Below are 23,957 nucleotides of genomic sequence, written 5' to 3'. Positions count from 1 at the left end.
AATTATGATCTAGATAAGGAGACCAAAGGGAATGCTTGCAAATCAACTCATTTTACTTAATTATAAAACCTTTAACTGTAGAACTACTTGGAAGCACAGCTATACATGTTTTATTCACAATCTGTAGTCTTCTAGGATACCAAAAGTATCTCTAATGAAAATGATTTAATAAAATTTTTGTATCTCATCTCAAAATGTCCACAATCCATTTCATAAAATGGTAATATCAAATATTAAAAGAAACAAAAAACAAACATGCACACAATTGCAATTTTCAAAAAGATCTATTTCATTATAGGTAGGTAGCAACTTAACAGTTAAATACATTTAAATAATGTATAAGTAACTGCACTACTACAGCATTGGTAACTAGATAACCAAATTAACTAGAAACCAACTAACAAGTAATTGTCTATAAAATACAGCTTTTGTTTGGCTCATTTCATTCATCCCTCTTGGGGAAAAAAAAGTTACAAAGTCACATAAGAAATATATTTTATGGCCAAATCTTCTGATATCCATTCCCTAAAAGTTTCTTTAGATGCACTAAACAAGCCCAAGTTGATGACTTCTGGGCATTATTGCCCATCTACCAAGACAGACAGCATAAGTCTCATACTGAGCCTAAAGAATCTGAATGTGGCCCACATTAATGAAACTAGAACAGTGACTTTTGCAGAAATAAAAGCAGTGGAATACAACTGATATTAAGTGCAATATCAAAATGAATGCAGGTAGTATTTGATGTACAACCTAATTTTACAGAAGTATCAAGATCATCACATACTTTCTAAATTGAACCTCCAAATTCTGTTCCAATCATTGACAAGAGTGTACAGGAAGACTCCAATCTTTAACCCTTTGCAGTCATTTCTTCTCAACTTTGATTTGGCACTGAGGTCATCTAGTAACCAGCAAGCTGGCCTTTGTAACCAAAAACTGATGCCCTGTGAAATATAAGTCCAGCAAAATAAAAGTTGATATTACAGTCAAGGTTTATATTTTTCCATTTATGAGCAGATTTATTTTTTTAATCACTTTTCTTAACTGTTTAGTGAAAAGGTATTATCAAATATCAGCTTCAAATCATGACAAATCTAATCTTCAATTGCAATTTAAGTTCCCAGAGTAATCAGCGCTTTTTTTCCCCCCTCTAAGGTGAAAGACCATGCTTACAAAATTTATATTTGGTCTCTAACTTTAACTCTGGTCCCATTAACTTTACTAGTGTCTGCACTAGTTGTAACAGAAGACAATTTTATTCCATTACAAGACTTCATTTTCATATCCACCTCCACCAACCAGAAATCAAATCTTTAGCTGAAAATATCTCTGGCAACTTTGCCAAGGTCACAACATAAAGAAATAGACATTGTCAGATGCTGACAAGATTGTAAAATGACATGACAAGACTGCAGGAGGGAGTGACCTGGTGGTCAGTGCACTAATGCTCTAGGCAGCTGCTGAGGCTGGAAGACAAAGTAAAAGAGACAGCATCATTCTCTCTTCTGTCTACCAGGAATCCATCACTCCTCCACTTTTCCCTTCCCCCGTGGTTTTACACTGTACTGGTCCAAACATAGCACCCTCCAAGACATTTTTGACACCATGAGAAATAGCCATTCAGGCTTGCCTCCTCCATAAAGCTACTTCTGTCTGTCTCTTGGATGCCAAAAGGGCACAGGCGAGGAAAGCAGAGATAGTAATAATCAGCAGTGGTAAGAACAGCCTGTGCTCAAAGGAACTGAGGGATAGGAGTCCCAAACAATTTCTTCCTGTATTTTTTCTTCAACAAGTTTCATTTTTAAAAATTTTTTGCCTTATGTCTTGAATTCTTCTGGGGACATTCTTTTTTTCTGGAACATTAATTATATTTTATGTATACTCTATTTTTTGTGGAGTTATTCAATTTTTCTTTTTTTCTTCCCCATTATAGTCTTTTTGTTCTATAGTTTGTGCCATTTGCAAATTGAATATCTTGCTTGTCTTTTTTTTTTCCTCCAGAAACTCTTTAAGTGCCCCCTCTTGTTGAATGACTATCTCTTTTTATTGGTAAGTTCAGGTTTGCAAAGTATATTGCTTTCCATTTGGAGCTTGAGTTCCTTTGCTTTGTAGAATATAGTATTCCAGTCTCTCCAGCAATTTCTTGTGCATGTGGAATAATCTTTTCATCCAAATTTTCTTTCCTTTACAAAATATTTCTTCTGTTTAAAGGATTTGCTATTAAATACAGAAATTATTAAATTTAACCACTGTAACTTGGAGTTTAAAGCAAGTCTTTAAACTTTCTGAACCCAAGGTGATTCTTGAAATTGGATGTTTTTGACTTCTGTATTCAGAAATTCTGAGTTTTCTTGCATTACTTACTACATTGTGGTGTTCACTTTGGTTTTTTTGTCATGTTCTTTTGGGAGATCTTTAATACTTAACTTAACCCCAAGTATCCTTGCTTCTAGGTCAAATCACATTAGTGTGTATTTTACATTGCTGTCTTTTACTTCTTTTATGCCACATTATCTTCCTCTCCAAGTTTTGGTTTGTTTTGAACTGGTTAATCTCTTTTCCTTCTTTAGACTCTTAATCCTTGATTCAACTTTTTCTAAACTGTCAAATATTTAAGTTCTGCACATAGAACTATAAATTCTGAATTAATTTCATAAGTACTTTACTGATATCACAATTTAACTTCACAACAACTCTGTGACATAGGTTCTACTATTATTCTTATTTTATGCTTGAGAAAATTGAAGCAAACAGAATAAATGATTTGTCCAGAGTCATATAGCTAGTTCAAGAGTCTGAGGCTGTTTTTGAACTTTCGGTCTCTACTCCCAGCACTCTAATCACTATATGAGTTTCTTCTTGTTCCATGCTTTCACAGGAACTCCTAAAATTATGTATTTTGACAGGCATTTGTTTACTTCTCTTTGAGGATTTAGTGTTCATTCTTTCTTCTGGCTTAGAATGCTCTAAATTATTTATTTGTGCTCTCAAGCTTTTATTGAGGAACTTTTATATAGTATTGTATTTTTAAAAAAGCTTCCATCTCCCCTTATCCAACTTTTTTTTGATCTTCCCCTTTTGCAAGATTACAAGGCTGCTTCGGGGTCATAGATTTCAGGGGATATAGATTTTGCCAGCTTATTTCCCTTCCCTGAGTACACCTTGGCAGGGCAGGACTGATTCCCTTCCCTAATTCCTGTCTGGGCTCATCATTTTTTCCCCAGTTGGACTTATTTTTGTCAGATGGAGAAAAAATGATGAGGATGTTCAGGAGAAAGTCCTTGCAGTCTTACAAGTTCCCTTACCTATAGGCTTGGGATCCAGTCAGAAAGCTTCACATTTTCAGCCCCTTCCTGCCATCCCTGAAGCCAGAATCAATCTCTGTTATTTTTCAGTGAGAGAACAAAGAGAGTGTGTTGACAGTCCCTGCAGCAGACCATTAGACACAGGCCCACATGCAGGTTTGTACTGGGAGTTCATTAGGAGGTCTCTTTGAGTTTTCTCTTTGCCCTGTTTATTCAATAATAATTGTTAGACATTTGTGCATATAATTCTTTTAGGGTGGTAATACTAGGCCATTAAAAGTATCTGAAAAAAATGACTTATCTGCTATCTTCCTCATTACACTATTTCTACTCACATCTCTAGTTTGTTCTTAGATTGGTGTTCAACATCAGGAGTTCTTTGTAAGTTCTCCCTCACCCACATTCTTGGATGAGATGAAGAGATCCAGGTGCTATAAGGCAGTGACAATACCACAGCCATTGCCTGCTAGAGTTCTCCACGAGGTGACTGGTTCCTGTTTTTCCTTCCTGTAACATTGCAATTTGTCTTTCTTTAACATTGGATTGGGACAAAGAGCCAAATCTGTAGATAGGAGCAAGCCCCATCTTCAGCCTCAAACCCTGGCTTCTGCTTCCTGTTGGCCCATGTGTATGTTGGCCTCTATCTCATTTTTCCCCTTTCCCAATAACCCACTATTCTACCTTTCATCCTAATGTGGCCCAGGCCAGTCCTAATCAGAGATAAGCTATACAGAGATATCTGCCTTCTCATGCAGATCTAGCAGGTCAATAGAGATGGAACTGGTTTCAGGGACCTTAGAGGACCCTGTAGCACATGCCTGCAATGTGCCTCTGCCCCTTCTCCCAGAGGAATTGTCTCTGCTGCAGCTCTTACAAGCCAGTAGTGAGATATCACTGGCTGCAAGCTAGCCAGCAAGAAAATCCATGGGCTTCTGTGCTATTTTCTTTTGTAGTACTGGACTGGGACTTACTAGAGGAGCTAACTAGTTTTTCTCTGGTTTTACTGAATTATAACTTTAGGGCATTCTCATTAATATATCAGAAACCTAAGTTCTCCAACAATTTTGTTCAAGTGAGTAAAACCTTTATAGTTATGTTACTTTTATCAAGTTATAAGAGGAATATTAACTCCCAATTTTTAGTGAATTGCTATCTTTTAAAATTTTTTCAGTCATCAATAAGTATTTATCAAATATTTATAATGTACCGGATACTAAATAGTGAGGTTACCAAAAAGAAGGAGGGAGGAGATGAAATAGTCTCTGTAGTCAAAGAGTTTTTAATTCTAATGGGGGAGATAGCATGTACAACATAATCCTGGGAAGGAAGACACTAGTACCTTGGGCAATCAGGAAAGGTCTTGCACAGAGGTAATATTTGAGTCATGTCCTGAAAGAAACTAAAGACTGCAAGTGGTAGAGTTGAGGAGAGAAAGCATTCTAGGTAGTAGGCTCAGCAAATATCAAGGCACAAAGACAGGGAACAGAACATTGTGAGCAAGAATATGGATAAAATGTAAGAAGGAAAATAATTTATAAGAAGATTGGCAAGGTAGGAAGGAGTCAGGCTGTGAAAAAATGTTAAAGATCAAATAGTTTACATTTGATTTTTTTCCCCTGAGGCAATTGGGGTTAAGTGACTTGCCCAGGGTCACACAGCTAGGAAGTATTAAGTGTCTGAGACCAGATTTGAACTCGGGTCTTCTTGACTTCAGGGCTGGCGCTCTATATACTGTGCCACCTAGCTGCCCTACATTCAATCTTAAAGGAAAAAGGGACCCAGTGGAATTTATTTGGGTGTGAGGAGAGGATAGATTTGGTTAGACCTATGCTCTAGAATAATCTGCATTGTTATCTTTTAAAAATTTTCAGTTAAGAACCAATCAATAAGCATTTATCGAATACTTATTATGTAGCAGATACTAAAAAAAAAAAGGGGGGGGAGGGAGCAAAATAGTCTCTGCAGTCAAGTTTTTTACTCTAATGGGGAAGATGGCACATAGAAGATAACCTTGGAAAGGAAGATACTAGCATCTTGGGCAATCAGTAACGGCTTTGCACAGAAGCCTTTATGAAGAATGGACTGGTTCAAACGAGGGTGGTGAAAAGTTGAGAAAAAGGTGGGGGAGCTAGATATTTTATGGACCTAGAAATTACCGGATTTGGCAACTAACTAGATGAGAGTTCAGACTGAGAACTTAGCTTGTGAACCTAGAAGACTTAAGGATGGTGATGATAGCAATAAGGAAGCTTGGAAGAGGCATACGTTTGCTGACAGGAAGGAGGAGATAATGAGATGTCTTAGAAATATTAAGTTTGAGATCTCTATGGAGCATTCAGTTTGAAATGTATAACAGGCAGTTTATGATGTGGAACTGGAATGAAGGAATTTATTCTAGGTTTAGAATTCATATATCTGAAAGTAATCAGTATAGAGATAATAATGAAATCTACAGGAATTGATAGTCACTAGATGAAATGGTATAGCAAGAAGATAGAATTTCAAAACAGAACTTAGGGGACACCCTATCCAGCAAAGAAAACTGAGGAGTGGTCAGCAGAGCCAAAGAGAACTGTGCCATCAAAAATTGGAGAAAAAATTATCAGGAAAAGTGATCAAATGCCAAATGTAGAAAGGTCAAAAAGGATTAGGATTGAGAAAAGGTTATTAAATTTGACAATTAAGACATCACTGGTGACTTTGGGGAGAGAAGCTTCAGTTAAGGGAAAAGTTTTCAAGCCATATTACAAAGAAGAGAGGGAGTAAAAGCATTAAATATAGACTGCTTTCTCAGAAAGTTTTGCTGAAAATGGAAAGAGATATAGAAAAAGATATCTAGCAAAGATGGTGGGATGAAATTAAGCTTTTAATTGAATGGGGGAGATTTGAGTGTATTTGTGTGCATCAGGGAAGGAAGACATAGAGACTGAAGTTAAGTTGGGTATCATCAAAGGCTGTGTAAGACTCTATAAAATGTCCCTATTTTAACATAGTTTCATCAAATTCTGTGAGTTCAATTATCACCGATTCAAATGATCCAAATAAATATATCTCACCTAATTTCTTTCTTGAACTGGTGACATGAATTCTCATTTGGTCATCTCCATCTAAGCTTCTCAAATTCAGATACTAATCACTTCTTTCTCAAACTATTCTAAAAGCTTTTAAATTGGTCTCCTGGCTTCTTGTTTTACTTATCTATCATTCACAAAGCTGCTAAAATAACATTCATAAAACAAGTTTGATGTCACTTCCCTATTCAAAACCCTGTTTCCTACTGCCTTTTATTACAAAAATGCAAGTTCCTCAACTTGGTGTTACAGTCCCTTCATAATCTGGTCCCAACCAATCTTTCTAGTCTTATTTCAGATTACTTCCCTTCAAATAGTTTCCATAATCAGTTTCCACAGGCTGTACCCCATGTCAAGAAAGTTTTCCTTCCTCACCTTTGCTTATTAGATTCTTCATCTTTTCTCAAAGCTCAAGCTATGTGTCAAACCCTCTATCTCTGCAGTTGTCCCTGATCATCCTCCAAATTTAATGTTCTCTCTCTTCTCATTTTGTTTTTTTTTGTTTCTTTTTTCACAGATTTATGTACACCCTGAATTTCCAAAAGAATAAAAGTTCTTTGAAGGCAAAGATTGTCTTGTTTTGTTTTTGCTTTTATATCCCCAGTACCTAGGAGTGTATCTTGTATATAGTAAATAATATTTATTGAATTAAATTGTATATTCTCACAACTTCTCATACAAAAATAACACTAAAGAACAACCATCAGTATTCCAAGTTGTTTTCTTATTACATGTGAACTTCATTTTATATAATGGATTTCTGTGTATCATTATCAGCTCAACTTCAATGAAATACTGAAATGAGTGCTGATGGGAAAAGTAAAGACCTGTTTCAGACAAAAATAAGAATGCAGAAAACTTTTTTAATCACATAAGAGGAAAAAATGGCATCTTTCTGATAAAACATGAATATTCAAAATAAGTCACAGAATACAAATATTGTACTGAAATGGTAAAAGCTATACATGACCAGAAACTGCACTTAGGTGTAATCCAAATGGGAGTGATCCACTTTGTAGACCCTTTATATTAATCCATAGTAGTTCCTTGTCTAAACTGAAATTTTCTTTTTAGAATTTCAAGCTTTTAGTCACTTACTTATTTAATAGACCTAATAAGAGTTATTGGTTCACTATATCCAAGACAAGTATATAGTACATGTCAGTTACACTTGATTCATTTTTATATTGCCATATTTTAATGCCGATTTTCATGTAGAGGAAAGCAGGATAAACTACATTAGTAATGAATTCCTACTAAGCCTTCACTCTGGTCACTCCTAAGAGAAACCTGTAGATAGAAAGAAAAATACAGAGGAAGGTTTTCTTTGAAAGAAAGATTTGGAGACTTTACAGTTCTCTTTGCATTGTTTTACATGGAAATTATCCTTAGTCCTTTGTCTGAACTACAAAGGCTTGGCCCATTCATATAAGTTTTTTTTTTCTTTATACATTCTTCAAAGAGTAAATAATGCCTGAGCTGTGATGGTTGGATATTTATCTCATTTGGACTATTAAAGTTTCACTATGTGAGTTCAGAATTTCAAATAATTTTTCTTACATTCTTAGCATTTAGAGGGTCACCACAGGGAGAATCATGTCAAGGTAAACAAGGTCTGATTAACTCGATAACACTTGCTTTTGTGGTTTAGGTATGAAATGGGCCTTTTCATGTCTGGTACAATTTGATTGTCGACTGAATCTTCTTCCACATCTACTACATCTATAGGGTCTCTCTTCTTCATGAGTCTCTTGATGAAGCAAGAATTCTTCATCTCCTAAGAAGCTTTTCCCACATTCTTGACATTTAAGGAGTTTTTCTTTTACATGAATTACTTCATGGCGACTCCGGTGAGAGTTCTGACGAAAGTTTTTTCCACACTGAGAGCATGTATAAGGTTTTTCTCCAGTATGGATTCGTTCATGTTTATTAAGATTTGTTTTATGATTGAAGCTTTTCCCACAGTGGATACAATCATAAGGTTTTTCTCCAGTATGTGTTCTCTGATGAGAAATAAGGTAAGAACTTTCAGTAAAGTGTTTTCCACACTGGGGACATGTATAGAATCTTCGTGTTCTCCGATTTTGAGAAAGTGCAAGAATGCTCATGTCCACATATTTTGAAAGGTCTTCTAATGGGGCATCATTTTCAACAGTAATTAAAAGACTTCGTAATCTCTTTTCTTGTGGGATCGAAGTATTTAGTCTTTTTCCTTCATGGTTACCTGGATGTTTCTCATAGCCTTTTGCCTGCTTAAAAATCGGGGAGCCATCCCTTTCACAGTAACTTGATGACATTTCATGATGCTCTATATCCTCTGGATTTTCTGGCTGATGATCATCTTCCTTATTCTCATTGCAATCTACTGTTGAGACAAAGACAGAATTCATATAATATATCCTCTTAAGCTTAGGGAAAAAATATAGGAGGAAATACCAAATATATGCCCCAAGTGTTATTTTCTTAGAAGACTACAAATCAAGGACCTCTATCAGGACTTGTGGGAAATTTGAGGGCTGAAAATAATAACAACTAAATTTTTACACCACTTTATTACTTAATTTGGCTGAAAAACCAGAGAAAAAATTACCCTGATAATGGGAAAAGAACTGAGAAAATCTATATTTACTTTTCATGTCACTGTCAACAATTATTCATTTAATAAACACATATTAACCCTTAAGTTGTACAGAGTATTAAAGAATAGAAAAGAAAAACAAAATACTTATGAGGACTTAGACATGATCACTGACAACTACTATACTCTATACACTGAAATTAAATCATTTCTAAGTCAATTTAGTTGGTACATTGATGTTCATGGATAGATAAGCTTTTAATAAAATGTTTGTTTTTTTTTAAAGAAGAGTTATAGAAGATAATTTTTATCCTTGAGGAATTTACAGTATTAGTAATCTTTAGGCTTTGAGATTTGGAATCCATGTTTATAAGACAAAGAAGGGGAAAATTTTTTCACATATTGTACAAAATGGATGTTACCATTGACATATGTACTTTTTCTAATATTGTGACTGTGCCTTTACTGTTTACTCCCAATTCCCAAATCTGTAGAGAGGACATATGATTAAGGAATCCACTAGAAAATTTCCCAATCAATAGTTAGTTGTAGTACTTCTGCCTGAGATTTCCTAAATTTTCCTAATATAAAACATATCAAGAGAAGATAAACAAATATGGTCAATGGACTGTTTGCTCATTGTTCACCAGCTAAATTTTCATAAGTGCAACCAATAAGACAAGTAGAAATTTTCATTTGCAGTAAATAGAAAGAGCAAAGGAAATTCTAAAGAGACCTTCAAGCTGCATGCCTTTTGCTAATGCTAAAGAATACATGTATATAAAAGAGGTTTCTTATTCCATTTTCTAGGGAAAATGTAAAAAGAATGAAAGAAATACTTCAAAGTAAAAACAAAGAATAAAAAGGTTATTAAGAAAAAGAAAATATTCCTGACTTGCATTAGGAGTTTAGAAGGCAAAAAAATGTAACAAAGAGAAAAAGAATTATAGTATATTTGAAGTTAAAAGAATCTAGAATTGGTGGCACAGTGGATAGAGCACCAGCCCTGAAGTCAGGAGGACCTGAGGTAAAATCTGGCCTCAGACACTTAACACGTCCTAGCTGTGTGACCCTAGGCAAGTCACTTATCCCCTCACTGCCTCAGCAAAAAAAAAAAAAAGAAAGAAAGAAAGAAAGAAAGAAAGGAAAGAAAAAGAAAAACGGTATTCTCGTAAGATATAGAGTAGGTCAGAAAACTCCAAACTTTCCAGATATCTACAAACAAGACAAAATAGTATTTTAGGGCAAACATAGAGCAATTAAAAATAAACAAGATCAGGGTAGAAGAGTGATCCTCCAGGGACAACCAGAGAATATCCAAAGAAAGATCAAGACAAACTGCTTGTGTAAATTGTAAACGCCTCCAGATTAGTTTCTCTGAAACAGCAAGCAGTGAGCCCTGGGACTACCTGGATTGGGAAGTAGCCACAGGAATTTTCACTTCCTAGACAATATGGAGGTGGAAGGTGGGATGAGGGAACCTCTACTGAGAAGAGATGTCAAAAGGGCCCTGGGTGAGAAAGAACCATCATATGTCCAGTAAATACAGAAGCACTGGTGCAGGGACACTGCGGCTGTATGGGCACTAACCTGAGGGCAGGGTTCTTGGTTTTAGATTACAGACCAGAGGAGAGAAATGAAGGAAGACCTGAGGCTAGAAGTACTCTCCTCCATACTCTAGGACTAGAAGTGATTTCACTTTTTAAAGAAGGGAAAAAGACTTATATGTGCAAGAATGTTTGTGGCAGTCCTCTTTGTAGTGGCCAGAAACTGGAAACTGAGTGGATGCCCATCAATTGGAGAATGGCTGAATAATTGTTATTTATGAATATTTTGGAATGTTATTATTCTGTAAGAAATGACCAGCAGATGATTTCAGAGAGGCTTGGAGAGAGTTACATGAACTGATGCTGAGTGAAATAAACAGGACCAGGAGATCATTACATACTTCAACAACAATACTATATGATGACCAATTCTGATGGACATGGCCATCTTCAACAATGAGATGAACCAAATCCAACAGAGCAGTAATGAAATGAACCAGTTACACCCAGCGAAAGAACTCTGGGAGATGACTATGAACCACTACATAGAATTCCCAATCCCTCTATTTTTGTCCACCTGCATTTTTGATTTCCTTCACAGGCTAATTGTACATTATTTCAAAGTCTGATTCTTTTTGTACAGCAAAATAACTGTTTGGACATATATACATATATTGTATTTAATTTATACTTTAACATATTTAACATATTGGTCAATCTGCCATCTGGGGAACGGGGTTGGGGGAAGGAGAGGAAAAGTTGGAACAAAATGTTTTGCAATTGTCAATGCTGAAAAATTACCCATGCATGTATCTTGTAAATAAAAAGCTATAATAAAAAAGAGAGAGAGAGAAGAGAATATGAAAAAATATACTTATTATCTCTGTGTAAAAAAAACAAACAAAAAGAAATGATTTCACTGATAAAATTGTTATAAATTTAAAAAAGAAAAAAAAAGAGTAGACAAAGGAAAAAGTTACCAACCATAGAAAGGTACTAGGGGAATAAAAACGAGGTTTGTCTTCAAAGGAGGATACTGAATTTTAAAAAGTCTCTCCCACTCCAAAGAGTAATGTTAAATGGTGACCTGCCTCAAAAGAATTCATGAAAAATTAAAAAAGATTTTAAAAATCAAATGAGATGGAAGACTTTTTTTTCCTTTAAAAAACAGGACAATTTAGGAAAAAATTAAGAAAAGAAAGTCAACCAACTAGAAAAGGAGATCAAAAATTTTAAAGAAGAAAATGACTCCCTAAAAACAAGAACTGGGCAAGGGGAAGCCAGCAAAGTTACAACAGACCAAGAAATAACAAAACAAAGTATAAAGAATGAAAAAATAAAAGATAGAAATAAAAGTTAGAAATAGAAAAATTCACCAATCATCTGAAAGAAATCCTAAAGAAGGAAAACTTACAGGAACATCAAAGTTAAATTCTGAAACTCACAGGAAAAGGAGAAAATATTATAAGCAACAATAATAAAAAAATCAAATATGACAGAGCCACAATTAGAATCACAAACCCCAGCAACAGCTACATTAAATGACAACAAGCCTTGGAATCTATCTAGGAAAGAACAAAAAAATAACACCCAGCAAAGTTAAGCATAATCCTGAATGGGGGGGGAGAAGGGGGGAACATATTAAATAAAGTACCAGACTTTCAGGATTTTATTGCAAAAAATGATAAATAAAACATGATATAGAAGAGCCAAGAGAAATAAGGTAAACATCAAAGATTAATTACAAGAGACTCAATAAGAACAAAGTATTAATATTTTATACATGAAAATATAAACCATTTATCTAAAACTGCCTTGAGTAAATGGGTAGTTCAAAAGAAAGACTGGGGAGAGATGAGTATGACATGATTCTAAAGAGTAAAGCCGGTGTAGGAAAATATAAAAAGAGTAATTATCATCAGTGAACGAGGTGCAAGAGGAAGAACTGACATAGAAGAATTAGATGGGGAAGGAAGGCTAATAGTTCTAGAACCCCACTCTCATCAGGAATGAGTTAAAGAGAAAACAATACATATATATCTAGAAGAGTGCAAAAGTTTTCAAAATTCAGAAAGAAAAAAGAGGGCAAGGAGATAGGAAGATGGGAGAGAATAAGAGATTTTTAGAGGGAACCTTATACATCATATCTGGGTCAAAGAGAGAATAATATATACATTTAGAAGGGGAAATCTGAATTTATAAAGAAATAAAAGAGAAAGGGAATAGAAAGGGAGTATAAGAAAATATGTTAGAGGGAATGGGATAAAGTGTATAGATTAATAGGAATGGGACAAAGAGGAAAGAAAAAGGTGGGATTCTTGGAGGGAATGTAGGTTAAGTGTTACTAGGAAGGCAAGGTAATGGGGAGAAATAAAGCAAAGGAGTCAGCAGGGATAGGAAATAAGAGACATATACAAATATAATAATAAAGATCAGGAGTTGAATTTATTAGGTTAAAAAAGCAGGGATAATAATTATTTATCTGAATGTTAAAGTTAAAATAGATTGTCAAAAGAGAAAAATTGGGAAACTACACTATAAGTCAATTTTGCTTTAAACTATTTTAAAATTAGACATTGTAAGACTGAAATATTGCTGTGGTATAAGAAATGAGTTAGTAAACTTAGAAAAATATGGAAAGATTGGATTTACAAAGGAAGATGTTAACCATCTTCAGCGAAAGAGAAAAACAAATGTAGCATGGTCTTACATAGATGTATATGTGTGAGCATATATGTGTGTTTATATGTATGATTATAAACATATATATGTATGTAGATATGCATATATATTATATATAAATATATCTGAGCTTAATTGTAGAAGGGGAAAGAAAGGGGGGGAAAAGAATAAAGTAAAAAGTGCACAGCAGCTTTATTTTAAATTAAAATGAAAAAAGGTATGAGGCTTTTCTCTTAGGGAAGAGTGTTGAACATTTTCAAAAGGAAACAGGTTTTTTGTGTGTGTTCCAAGGAATGTTCATATGGATCTAAAAGTTACAAATGGAGATAAATCATCCAGGAAAGGTCAGAGGAAGAAGAATTAGTAATAGTTTGTAATTCTTTGCTTAGGAATATAGTAGTATTTGATCTTCTCAAAGATCATGTTTTGGATGTGATAGAGAATTTGAAGAAGACTTATCAAACCTGGTAACCCTCTATCCAGCTCTGATGATTCATGTGGGGACATAGCTACAAAAAGATTCCTAGAAAGCATTATAAGGGCTTATAAAATTGTGAGCAAAAAAAAAAGACTTTATGAACACATATTGCCAACCAACAAGAAAATAATTTCTGTTTATATACCAAAATCCATTGCAAAATATAAGAGAAATCCTAGAAAGATTCTGCAAATTAATCTACACGGACATTTAATACTGAGTAACTTCAAAGCAAAGGCATAGAGGCAAAAAAATAAAAAAATAAAAAAATAAATAAAAGAAAAATATAGTTCAGGAATAAAAAAACAAGAAAAGTCAAAGACCAGTAGACTATATATAAGTCTTAGCCCCAAATATCACAAATCCTCTACTTGAAAAAAATAAGAAATGCTGAACTTGGCAAGTACCAAAGAAGTATTTGTTTTTTAATTAATTATAGATGCCTGATTACACATGTGGAAAAATAAGATGGATTACTGACTTGGTAAGGAAAAAACAAAATTATTTCCAAATTAGAAATAAAAATGAAATGGCCATGCATATAACTGAGGCAACTGTAGCCTGATGTTCTGAACCAAGCTATTGATCCAAAAATAGAAAAGTGAATAAAAGAATTGACAGTGACATTGTCAACACTTTCCAAATAAATTTAGTTGATATTAACAAGAAAACCTAGAAATAACAAACTGCCTCAGCTAATGAATATTTGATCTCTTTTTCAAGCAGAAAAATTTGACCAAAAAAAAAAAAATAAATAAGAAAGCTTGTTTCAAGATCCAAGTACTTAATGATACAGTCAGAACAGAAAATAAGAGATTTGTAAAACTTGAAAAAAAGATCTGAAAAGGATAAATTTTTATTATACAGAGGGGAAGGATACCAAGGATGATAGAAAAATTCAAACCTTTTTATCACTCTTCCTTTAAAAAAAAAAAAGACAATATAAGTTTTATTTACACACACACACACCCCCCCATCACTAGTCTTCACAAAACTGACTAAAAGAATTGTAATGAATATGAGATTGCAATATAATTATTGTCTGACTTTTAAAGAAGCATTTGATTAATATTCTCTTTCAGTGTTACCCTCTCTTTATCTCCCTCACCTATTTCCCTAACAAGACTTTATATCTCTCTGCAGGGACCTTGTCACTAAGGAATTCAGCCTTTCTATTCATGCATAGCAAAGGTTGACTTTTCCTCTGAAAATGTAAAATTTATCCAAAACTATTTTAAAAGACTTATGTTTGTTTGATGATCATCTGATTATTAACATCAAATAAGGAATAAAACAGGAGGACATATATGCTAATTAAAGGTTAGCCACTAGATGTTCAAGGAGAACATCTAGAATACAATTCAAAAGGAAGAGAAATTCCCTATAGCTTACAAATTTTAGTGTTGAAAGTGACCTTAGACTTTACTTAATCTCTTTCATTTAGCAGATTAGATAAGTGTGTTTTAGAGACATTAAATAACTTGCACATGAAAACTAGAATTTTGATTCTGGCCCTCTGACTCTTTATTTCGTGCTTTTTCACTGCACAACTTGCTCAAAATAAAAATAATACTTCAGCAGAACTAATATCTCAATTTTCTAAAAATGGGAAGAAAATGGAATTATAAGCAAAGAGCAATTAGTGAGCTGACTAAATTCCTGACAAATCCTAGAATGCACTGTTAAAGGGATGGCTCTGACTATTTAGAAAGGGAGATTAGTGATAAAGAGGAGCCAAGATGGGCTCTTCAAGAACAAAGCATCACATTTTTCTTTTCATTTCTTTTTCTGACAGGGTTATTAGCCTGGTAAGTTGAAGGAACACTATAAGCACTTGACAAACCCTCATGCTACCCTTATAGACAGGTCATAAACATACACTAGGTAAAAGTATAGTTGTTAAAGTTGATATATGTTTAACAAAAGAATTCAGAGAGTAGTCACAATGGGTCTATGTAATTTTGGAATGGAGTTCCTAGGGTATAAGTGGTTTGTATTATCAAATTTGCAAACAACATGAAGCTAAAAGGAATGGCCAATACAATGGAAGACAAAATTAGTATCAAAAAAGACTTCCACGGAATCTACACAAGACACTGGACCTACTAAGATGAAATTTGATAAAAATAAATTTAAAGTCTTAAATTTGGGCTAAAAAAAATAAATTTCAAATTTCACAAGTGCAAGATATGGAAAGTATGCCTACATAGTAGTTTTACCTCAGAAATATACAGAGGGCAGCTAGGTGGCGCAGTGTTTTGAAAGAGTACCAGCACTGAAGTCAGAAGGATCTGAGTTCAAATCTAGTTTCAGACATTTAACACTTACTGGCTGTGTGACCCTGGGCAAGTCACTTAACCCTAACTGTCTCAGCAAAAAAAAAAAAAAAAGAAAGAAAGAAAGGAATATATGGAGATTTTAATGAAATGCTACCTCAATGAGTCAACAGCATTATATGGCAACTAAACAAGCTAATGCTATCCTAGGGTACATGAAGAAAAGGCAAAGCAAGCTGAAAGACTGTACATAGTGATAGTAGTGATGCATCTGGTTAGAAATTTGGAATATTTTATGTGATTCTGACATTTAAGAAAAGGCAATAATATGCTGGAATTTATCTCAAAATGGAAGATTAGGATAGTAAAAGATGCTATGTTTTAAAAAATTGGTTTAATGAACTAGGAATGTTTAGCTTAGAGTTAAACTAAATTCGGGTTTTGGGGAGAGGCCTGACAAAAGAAGATTATGAAAAAGAGGTATGAATTTGTTCTTTTTGGCAATAAGAGACAGAACTAGTAACAATGGATAAAAGTTAATAGAGACAGATTTAGGATTAATATGTGGAAGAACCTCCTCTAACAACCAGAAATATTCAAGAGTGGAATGAGCGACCTATAAGATAATGGATTTCTTCTCTAGACATTGACTGCTTCTCTGTGACATTATAAAAGCAATTTCTGAAATTGTGCAAAAATGGTAGCGTTTCCAGAATAGAGAAAACACTGTTTTCTATATAAACCAATTAAAAATAATGTGGATTTTCAGTGGAGAAGAAAATAATTAGAAAGAATATAGTTATTCTATTTAAATATAAACGGTTGTTTTGTAAAAAAAATAACATCAAATTTAATAACATATGTTCATTAGAAGGAAAAGTTTCTCAATAATTAGTTGATATGTAATAAGCAGCCCAATGAAGGAATTAATAAGCATTTTTTTCCCTCAATAATCTTCGAGGACAGTGTGAATGATCACTAGTTTGGAATGATTCTTGCATAAAGCAACAGAATGAACTAGAAGATCTCAGCAATTTTTTCACACTAAAATTTTTTGTTCCACATTGTGACTTAACCATTTCACGAATCTGTGTCTTATTTCTTCAACTAAATTGTGTTCTTGAAGAGGGAGTATCACTGTTATACTCTTTTCTATTATCTTCCTCTATATCAAACGTAGTATTCTTTATACTATAAACATTCAATAAATATTTGTATGTTGAATGAACAAAGGATCAAGTAACTTCAGGGAAGGAGAATAGGGTTTTGTAGTTTTGAAAAACTAATGGTGAGAAAGATAAACTGATTACAATTCACAACTATACGCTTGTGACATACAGATATTCAATATCAAATGGAATACCCTGACACCAAGAGAGTAAGAAGGTCAAACACACTCATTTTACAAATAAAGAAAGTGAATCCCTATCATGTTAAATAATTTGCCTATGGTCACATTGATAACAGCAAGTGACAACCAGGACCAAATCAGTTTCCCTTGTTCTTTGAATCTTCCTTTTAAAAGTGGTGGTTCTTAAAGGGTGGTTAGGAGGCCATTCAACTCTCTTTCAAGGTTCCTCTTGGAAGTTCCCAAGGCTAATAAACACACAAGATAAGTATAAATGTTGTCTGAGTGAGATGCATAGCCAAAAGATGGAGAAAAGTTCACTATCAATGATTAAAAATATCTTTAAACAAAAAAAATGAAAATTTGTAAGAACGGCAGTTTATGAATATTAAGCAAAGAATCTGAAGAAGAAAGTTCCCCAGCTGGTTTAACTTGCCCTTCATTTAAGACAAGAAAAAGGTTCAAGTATAGAGAGTAAAGAAAATAGAAGGAAGAAAAAGCACAGAAAGACTTACTAAAGGAAAACCCCACATGGCAACCTTTTGGGCTACTACATTTCCTCCAAGAACATACTACTCACTCTAAGGCCCTTTTATTCTTGATAAATGCCTCTCCTAAAACATCTACCCCTTGCTACTAGAATTACCTACCTGGAAAATAGAACTTTTCCTTGATCCCTTACAGTCAATGTACTCTTCACAAAATCTCTCATATTAAGAGAATTCTTTGAACCTCCCACAAGAAATGTTAAGGAATAAAAAGAATACTAGCTAAGAATTAGCAGACTCCAGCTTTAGTCTGGTCCCTGCTACTAATTTGTGGTGTGACCCTGATCTGCCTAATCTTATAATAAAGGGGAATGATAAGTTCTCTTAATGTCCTTCTAGCTCTGACATTACATGACTTTATGATTAATATTAAAAGGTGGTCTGTCTAGTGGAAGACACCATAAATCAATGTGAAGAAGGACAAATGAGCATTACCGTGAGACACAGTTCCAAGCATATATCACTTTAGGATCACACACATATACTGACCTTTATTCCCATGCACTTGTTTACATGTTTCTCTGGATAGACAAAAAAAAATGCATACTCATTTACAGTGTGAGGACACAAAAGAATCTGTGTACTAGACACAATGGCCCATGAAGGTCCCAAGTTCCTAGGAAGAAACCATGGTTTTAATTAGCATTTTCATCAGCAGAGGCCCAAAACTGTTAATTAAATAAGTAGGACAGTTTCTGTGAGCTTTGAACCAGGATAGTGTAATGCAATGGTGTCAAACTCAAATAGAAACAAATCTCAGTGGGATGTATATATTGACTTAGAAAATAATAAATTAACACTGTTTATGGGTTTGGGTTTGTTTTTTGTTTGTTTTTTTTGGCATATTTAGAAACATTTTTAAATCACACATTAATCTAATTTGGACCACACTTGAAGTTTAGCAAGTCACCTATGGCTTTTGGTGTAGAGGATAGAAAGCTGAATTTCTTAAAATCTGGGCTCAGACACTTAAAAACTGTATGATTCAAAATCAATGAATATTTACAAAAATATAAATTATCTAGATTAACAGATCAGGAAATAGAAAGCCAAAAAGAAAGCCAAAATAACCCTATCTAAATTACTTGGGAAAAATTGATGAAAAAGGAGTTCTACCTAACTTATTTTATGACATAAACATGGTACTGGGAGATTTAAAACAGTGAAAGAAAATTATAAACCAATCTCCCTAATAAATACTGATGCAAAACTTTTGAACAAAACACAAGAAAGATGACTACAACAATATATCACAAGGATTACATTCTATAACTGGGTGAGATTTATACCAGGAATATAGGAAGGCAAATTAGGAAAACTATCATCATAACTGACCATCTCAAACCAAATCATATGATTAAATCAACAAATGCTGAAAAGGCATTAGAGAAAGCAAAGCATCCATTTCTGTTAAAACAGCAGACAGCATAGGAATAAAGGGAATATTTCTTAAAATAATAAGCATTATCTAACTAAAACCATCAGCAAGCACAATATAGTGGTAATAAACTAAAATCTATCTCAATTAAATCAAGAGTGAAAGTTGCTCGCTATCACTACTATTTAAAATAGTAGTAGAAGCATAATAAAAGAAAAAAAAAAGAAATTAGAATAGACAATGAGGAAGCAAAATTATCACAGTTTGCAGGTGATATGATAGTATACTTAGAGAACCCTAGAGCAACAACTAAAAAATTACTTAAAATAATTAACAACTTTAGCCAAGTTACAGAATATAAGCTCATATAAATCATTACCCATTTCCTTATATGACTAATAACCAGCAACAAAGAAAGAGAAATTCCATTGAAAATAACTATAAACAATACTTCAGACTCTACCTGCCAAGACAAAGCCAGGAACTATATGAAAACAATTATAAACACATTTCACACAAATAGTCACAACTAAACAACTGGAAAAACATCAGCTGTTCATAGAGAGGCCAAACCAATTTAATAAAAATGACAATTCTGCCTAAACTAATTTATTCAGTGGCACAAATTGTGTGACTTTGGATAAATCATTTAAACTCTATCTAGCTCAGCTTCTTCAGTAAAATAAGAGTAATAGCACTTATTTCCCAGGATTACTAGGTGAACAAATGAGATATTTGTGAAGTACCCAGTTCAGTGCCTGGCACACAGTAGACATGTAATAAATTCTTCCTTTCTGACCCTGGAACCCTCCTTCCCAATTACTAAGATATGAAACATAAGCCTCACTTTAAATATAGAATAGAAAATACCATCTGAATCCAGAGAGATAACTATGAAGACTGAATGTAAATCAGCACAGGCTATGTTCATTTTTTTCCTTTATTTTTTTTTTCCTTCATGATTTTTCCCCTTTATTCTGATTTTTCTCTTCCAATATGATTCACAAAGAAATATATTTTAAAAAGTAATGTACACGTATAACTAGAAAAAAGAAAACAAAAAAATTTATTTTACAAAACAAAGATTTAAAATTGTATGTGTGTGTGTGTAAGAGAGAGACAGATTGAAAGATGCTTTTCAATTCAAAGGTAGAATGGAAAAGGTTGTTCTTAGACCAAAAGTAATAATCACCAAAATAATATGGTATTGGTTAAGAAAGAAAAAGGATACTCAAAGAAACCGATTAAATTATTTAATATACATAAGCAAATGAACATAGTGATCTAATGATAAGTCCAAAGACCCCAGTTACTAGGGTAAGAACTAATTATCTGACAAAAAGTGTTGGAAAAACTGGAAGGCAGTCCAGAAGAAACTAGATATAAACCAACTTATCTTAACACCACATATCAATATAAGCTCCAAATGAGTATGACTAAAACATAAAAGTTATATCATTTATAAAAATTAGAAAAGAAAAAATTTCTGCCGGACCTATGGATAGGGGAACAATCCACAACTAAATGTTTATAAAAGATTGCATAAGATAAAATGGACAACCTGAATTATATAAAGTTAAAAAGGTTTTGTACAAATGAAACAATGAAGCTAAGATCTGAATGGAAACAGTAATTGAAGAAAAATCTTGACTGAAAATTTCTGTCTCATTTCTAAGATATATGTAAGGAACTAACTTAAATTTATATAAGCCACTGCCTCATAAATTGGTCAAAAGTTTTGAACAAGGAGTTCTCAAGAGAAGAAATTCAAGCTATTAGCAGCCACATTTCTAAAAATAGTCCAAATCATTTATAATTAGGGAAATGCAAATGAAAACAATTCTGAGGTTCACTTCCAGGCCCACAGTACTGACAAAGACACTAAGTAAGGAAAATGATAGGAAAACAAGCACATGGATACATTGTTAGGACTGCTTTCCATTGTCATCATAGAAAATAATTTGGAACTATGATCAAAAAGTTACTAATTTGATACCCTTTGATACAGCAATTCCACTATTGGAACTATATTCCCAAAAGAGATCAAAGAAAAATAGTAACTTTTTTGTAGTAGTAAAGAACTGAAAATTGACGAACTAGAGAGTGGTTGGACAAATTAAGTGTATGAATAAATGGAATACTGTTGTAGTGTTAAAAGACTTTCTATGAAACCTGGGAACAACTGTATGAACTAATGCTAAGTTAAAGAACAGAATCAGAGCAAAGAGAACAATTTATACTATTAAATCAAAATATGGGGCAGCTAGGTGATGTAGTGGTTAGAGCACCAGCCCTGAAGTCAAGAGGACCTGAGTTCAAATCTGGCTTTAGACACAATACCTCCTAGCTATGTGACCCTGGGCAAATCACTTAACCCCAGTTGCCTCATCAACAAATAAATAAATAAATAAAAATGAACAATTTTGAGAATTTAGAGCTGATCAATGCAATTATTCCAGAGGTCTAGTAATGAAGAATGCACTCATCCTCAGACATAGAAGTATATAGAATAATAATCATGATGAAAAAAGGCATTTTTGGACATTTGGAAACTTGTTTTGTTCCTTGACTATGCTTACTTATTATAATGGTTGTTTTTATTGTTGTTTCTTCCCCAATATGGAGAAAGTAGAAAAAAAATAATTAATTCTTTAAAAAATGAAATTTAATTTTTAAAAAATGAAGCAGGCAAATGGAAAAAATATTTGCAGCAAGTTTAAGATCTCACTTAACAAGTTATATAAAGAACTGATGCCAATTTATAAGCCATCTGCCAATTGATAAAGATCAAAGCATATTCAGTTCTCAAAGAAAGAAATCCAAGCTACTCCAATTATATGAAAAAATTATCCAAATCCCTAACAACCAGTGAAATGAAAATTAAAGCAATTCTAAAGGTTTTTCCTCATATCTATCAAATTGACCAAACTGACAAAAAAAAAAAAAAAAAAAAAGAAAATTTCCTGGTCATATGGGAAGATAGGCACATTAATACACTTTTGGTAGAGGTATGAATTAAGTCTAGTCATTCTGAAAAGTAGCTGGGAATTCTAGCTTTTCAGTTTTTTCACTCAGCCTATAAGAAAAGGACTAATATGTACAAAACATTTATAGAAACTCTTTTTGTAGTAACAAAGAACATGAAACTAAACAGTGCCCATTAACTGAGGAATGGCTGAACAAAACACAGATGGAGGTGACAGAACATTATTTTACCATAAAAAAATGAAGAGATGTTTTCCGTGAAAACTGTAAAGATGAGCTAATATATATATATATGTGTAAAAAGAGCAGAACAAGGAGAAAAAAAAAAAATCACATGATAATAACAACACTAAAAACAAACTGCAAGAGACTTAAGAATTCTGACCAACACAATGACCAAGCATAAGTCCAAAGATCAATGATGAACCATGCTACCAATTCCCTGATGAAGAGGCGATGGTGTAGAAGGACACATGTATTTTTGGACATGGCTAATGGAGAGAGAAAATCTGTTGTTAATGAAAAAAATTTATTTAAAAAAAAAAAGGGGGGGGAGGTTGGAGGCCAAAACAAAAGCAAACTCATCTTCCCCAAACATTCTGAACCACTAAATAAACAGTTCTCTAAACCAGTCTTCATATGGTATGGTTTCTATCCCCTTACCAAAACCTGGTTACACACTTCTAAATGCATTATAGTTTGTGAAATGTCTAAAAGATGGAAGCCAGAAGTGCGCATACTACTACAGATGTGATTTGACAAGATCATCACCTCCCTCTTTCTGAAAACCAGATCTCATTCATACAGTCTATTATATTATATTAGCTTTTATGGCTATCACAGCCATAAAAACTCTCTGACTCTTCCCGAAACACTAAAATTCACAATGAATCTATGAAAATCCTCAAAGTTGTTTTCCTCACGTAATCTTCCAAGATCTCTCTCACATCTCCTCCTAGCCTCTAGTCTTGTGCCACAGGCATCTTACAACTTTCTGGATGCTTTGAAACAAGAAGTCAGGGGGAAAAATGTTATCAACTACTTGAAATACTTTAGATACAGTTCTCACCTAAGGAATAGGAGGGAAAAAAGGTAGGAATTTGTGGGGCAAGGCTATCCAATCTGAGCCAAAAAATATAAAAATTAACAACACATCCTGAACAGTGAAGACAGACTTCTTTGTTAAATAAAAGAAGCAACCAACATGTCCATGATGCATGAGTTGGACATGCCTATTTAATCATTTACTGAATATCTGCCAAATGTACTGGTACCATGCACAACTTAAAAGGGAGGAAGGGATAGAAGCTAACAGATTTGATACAAGGGAAGCAAGGAAAGGAGCTCTTCAAAAATAGAATGAGTGGAGAAATAGTTGGCCTACCCTCAACAGAGGTTTTCAAGGAGTTGGTTAAGATACTTGTTAAGATACTGTAGAGATGATTCTTGTTCTAGAATAGGATGAATTAGATAACTTCTGATATCTATTCTAGTTCTGAGATTCTATGATACAGTGCAATGATGGAAGATAGGGTGGAACAAGTTCATGGATAAAATGTTGCTTGAGGGACCAGAAAATAATTTATTACACTAGTCATTCTTCAAAAAGCCTAGACTAACTCAAGTTTCTATAATGCTTATCAAATAGTAACTTGAAGAAAAGGACATAAGCAAACTCTCTCCAAACAGAAGACTTCAGAAATGCTGCCTAAATTGAATCGGAAACTTAATAATATTATCATCACCAACATTTTAATA

The 23,957-nt window shown here is 33.6% G+C and overlaps 1 protein-coding gene and 1 pseudogene across 2 annotated transcripts in view; both read right to left on the bottom strand.

Annotated features, from left to right (window-relative positions):
* Positions 1-265: 265 nt before the first annotated feature.
* On the bottom strand, positions 266-6,775 carry LOC127542456 (voltage-dependent anion-selective channel protein 2-like; annotated as a pseudogene).
* Positions 6,776-6,866: 91 nt separating this feature from the next.
* Positions 6,867-23,957, bottom strand: part of ZNF200 (zinc finger protein 200) — a 30,710-nt gene continuing 13,619 nt past the window's right edge. Inside the window, exon 5 of one of the 2 annotated variants that reach the window (XM_051968051.1) lies at positions 6,867-8,741. In XM_051968051.1, coding sequence (XP_051824011.1) covers positions 7,999-8,741 — 743 coding nt within the window. In that variant the 3' untranslated portion in view covers positions 6,867-7,998. Of the gene's footprint in view, positions 8,745-23,957 lie in introns of both variants that reach the window. The other variant, XM_051968041.1, reaches the window with a different exon arrangement.

The sequence above is a fragment of the Antechinus flavipes genome, chromosome 1, assembly GCF_016432865.1.
Source record: "Antechinus flavipes isolate AdamAnt ecotype Samford, QLD, Australia chromosome 1, AdamAnt_v2, whole genome shotgun sequence".
NCBI lineage: Eukaryota > Metazoa > Chordata > Mammalia > Dasyuromorphia > Dasyuridae > Antechinus > Antechinus flavipes.
Note: the sequence above shows the minus strand (reverse complement) of the source record. Positions and strands in the feature narration are given on the sequence as shown.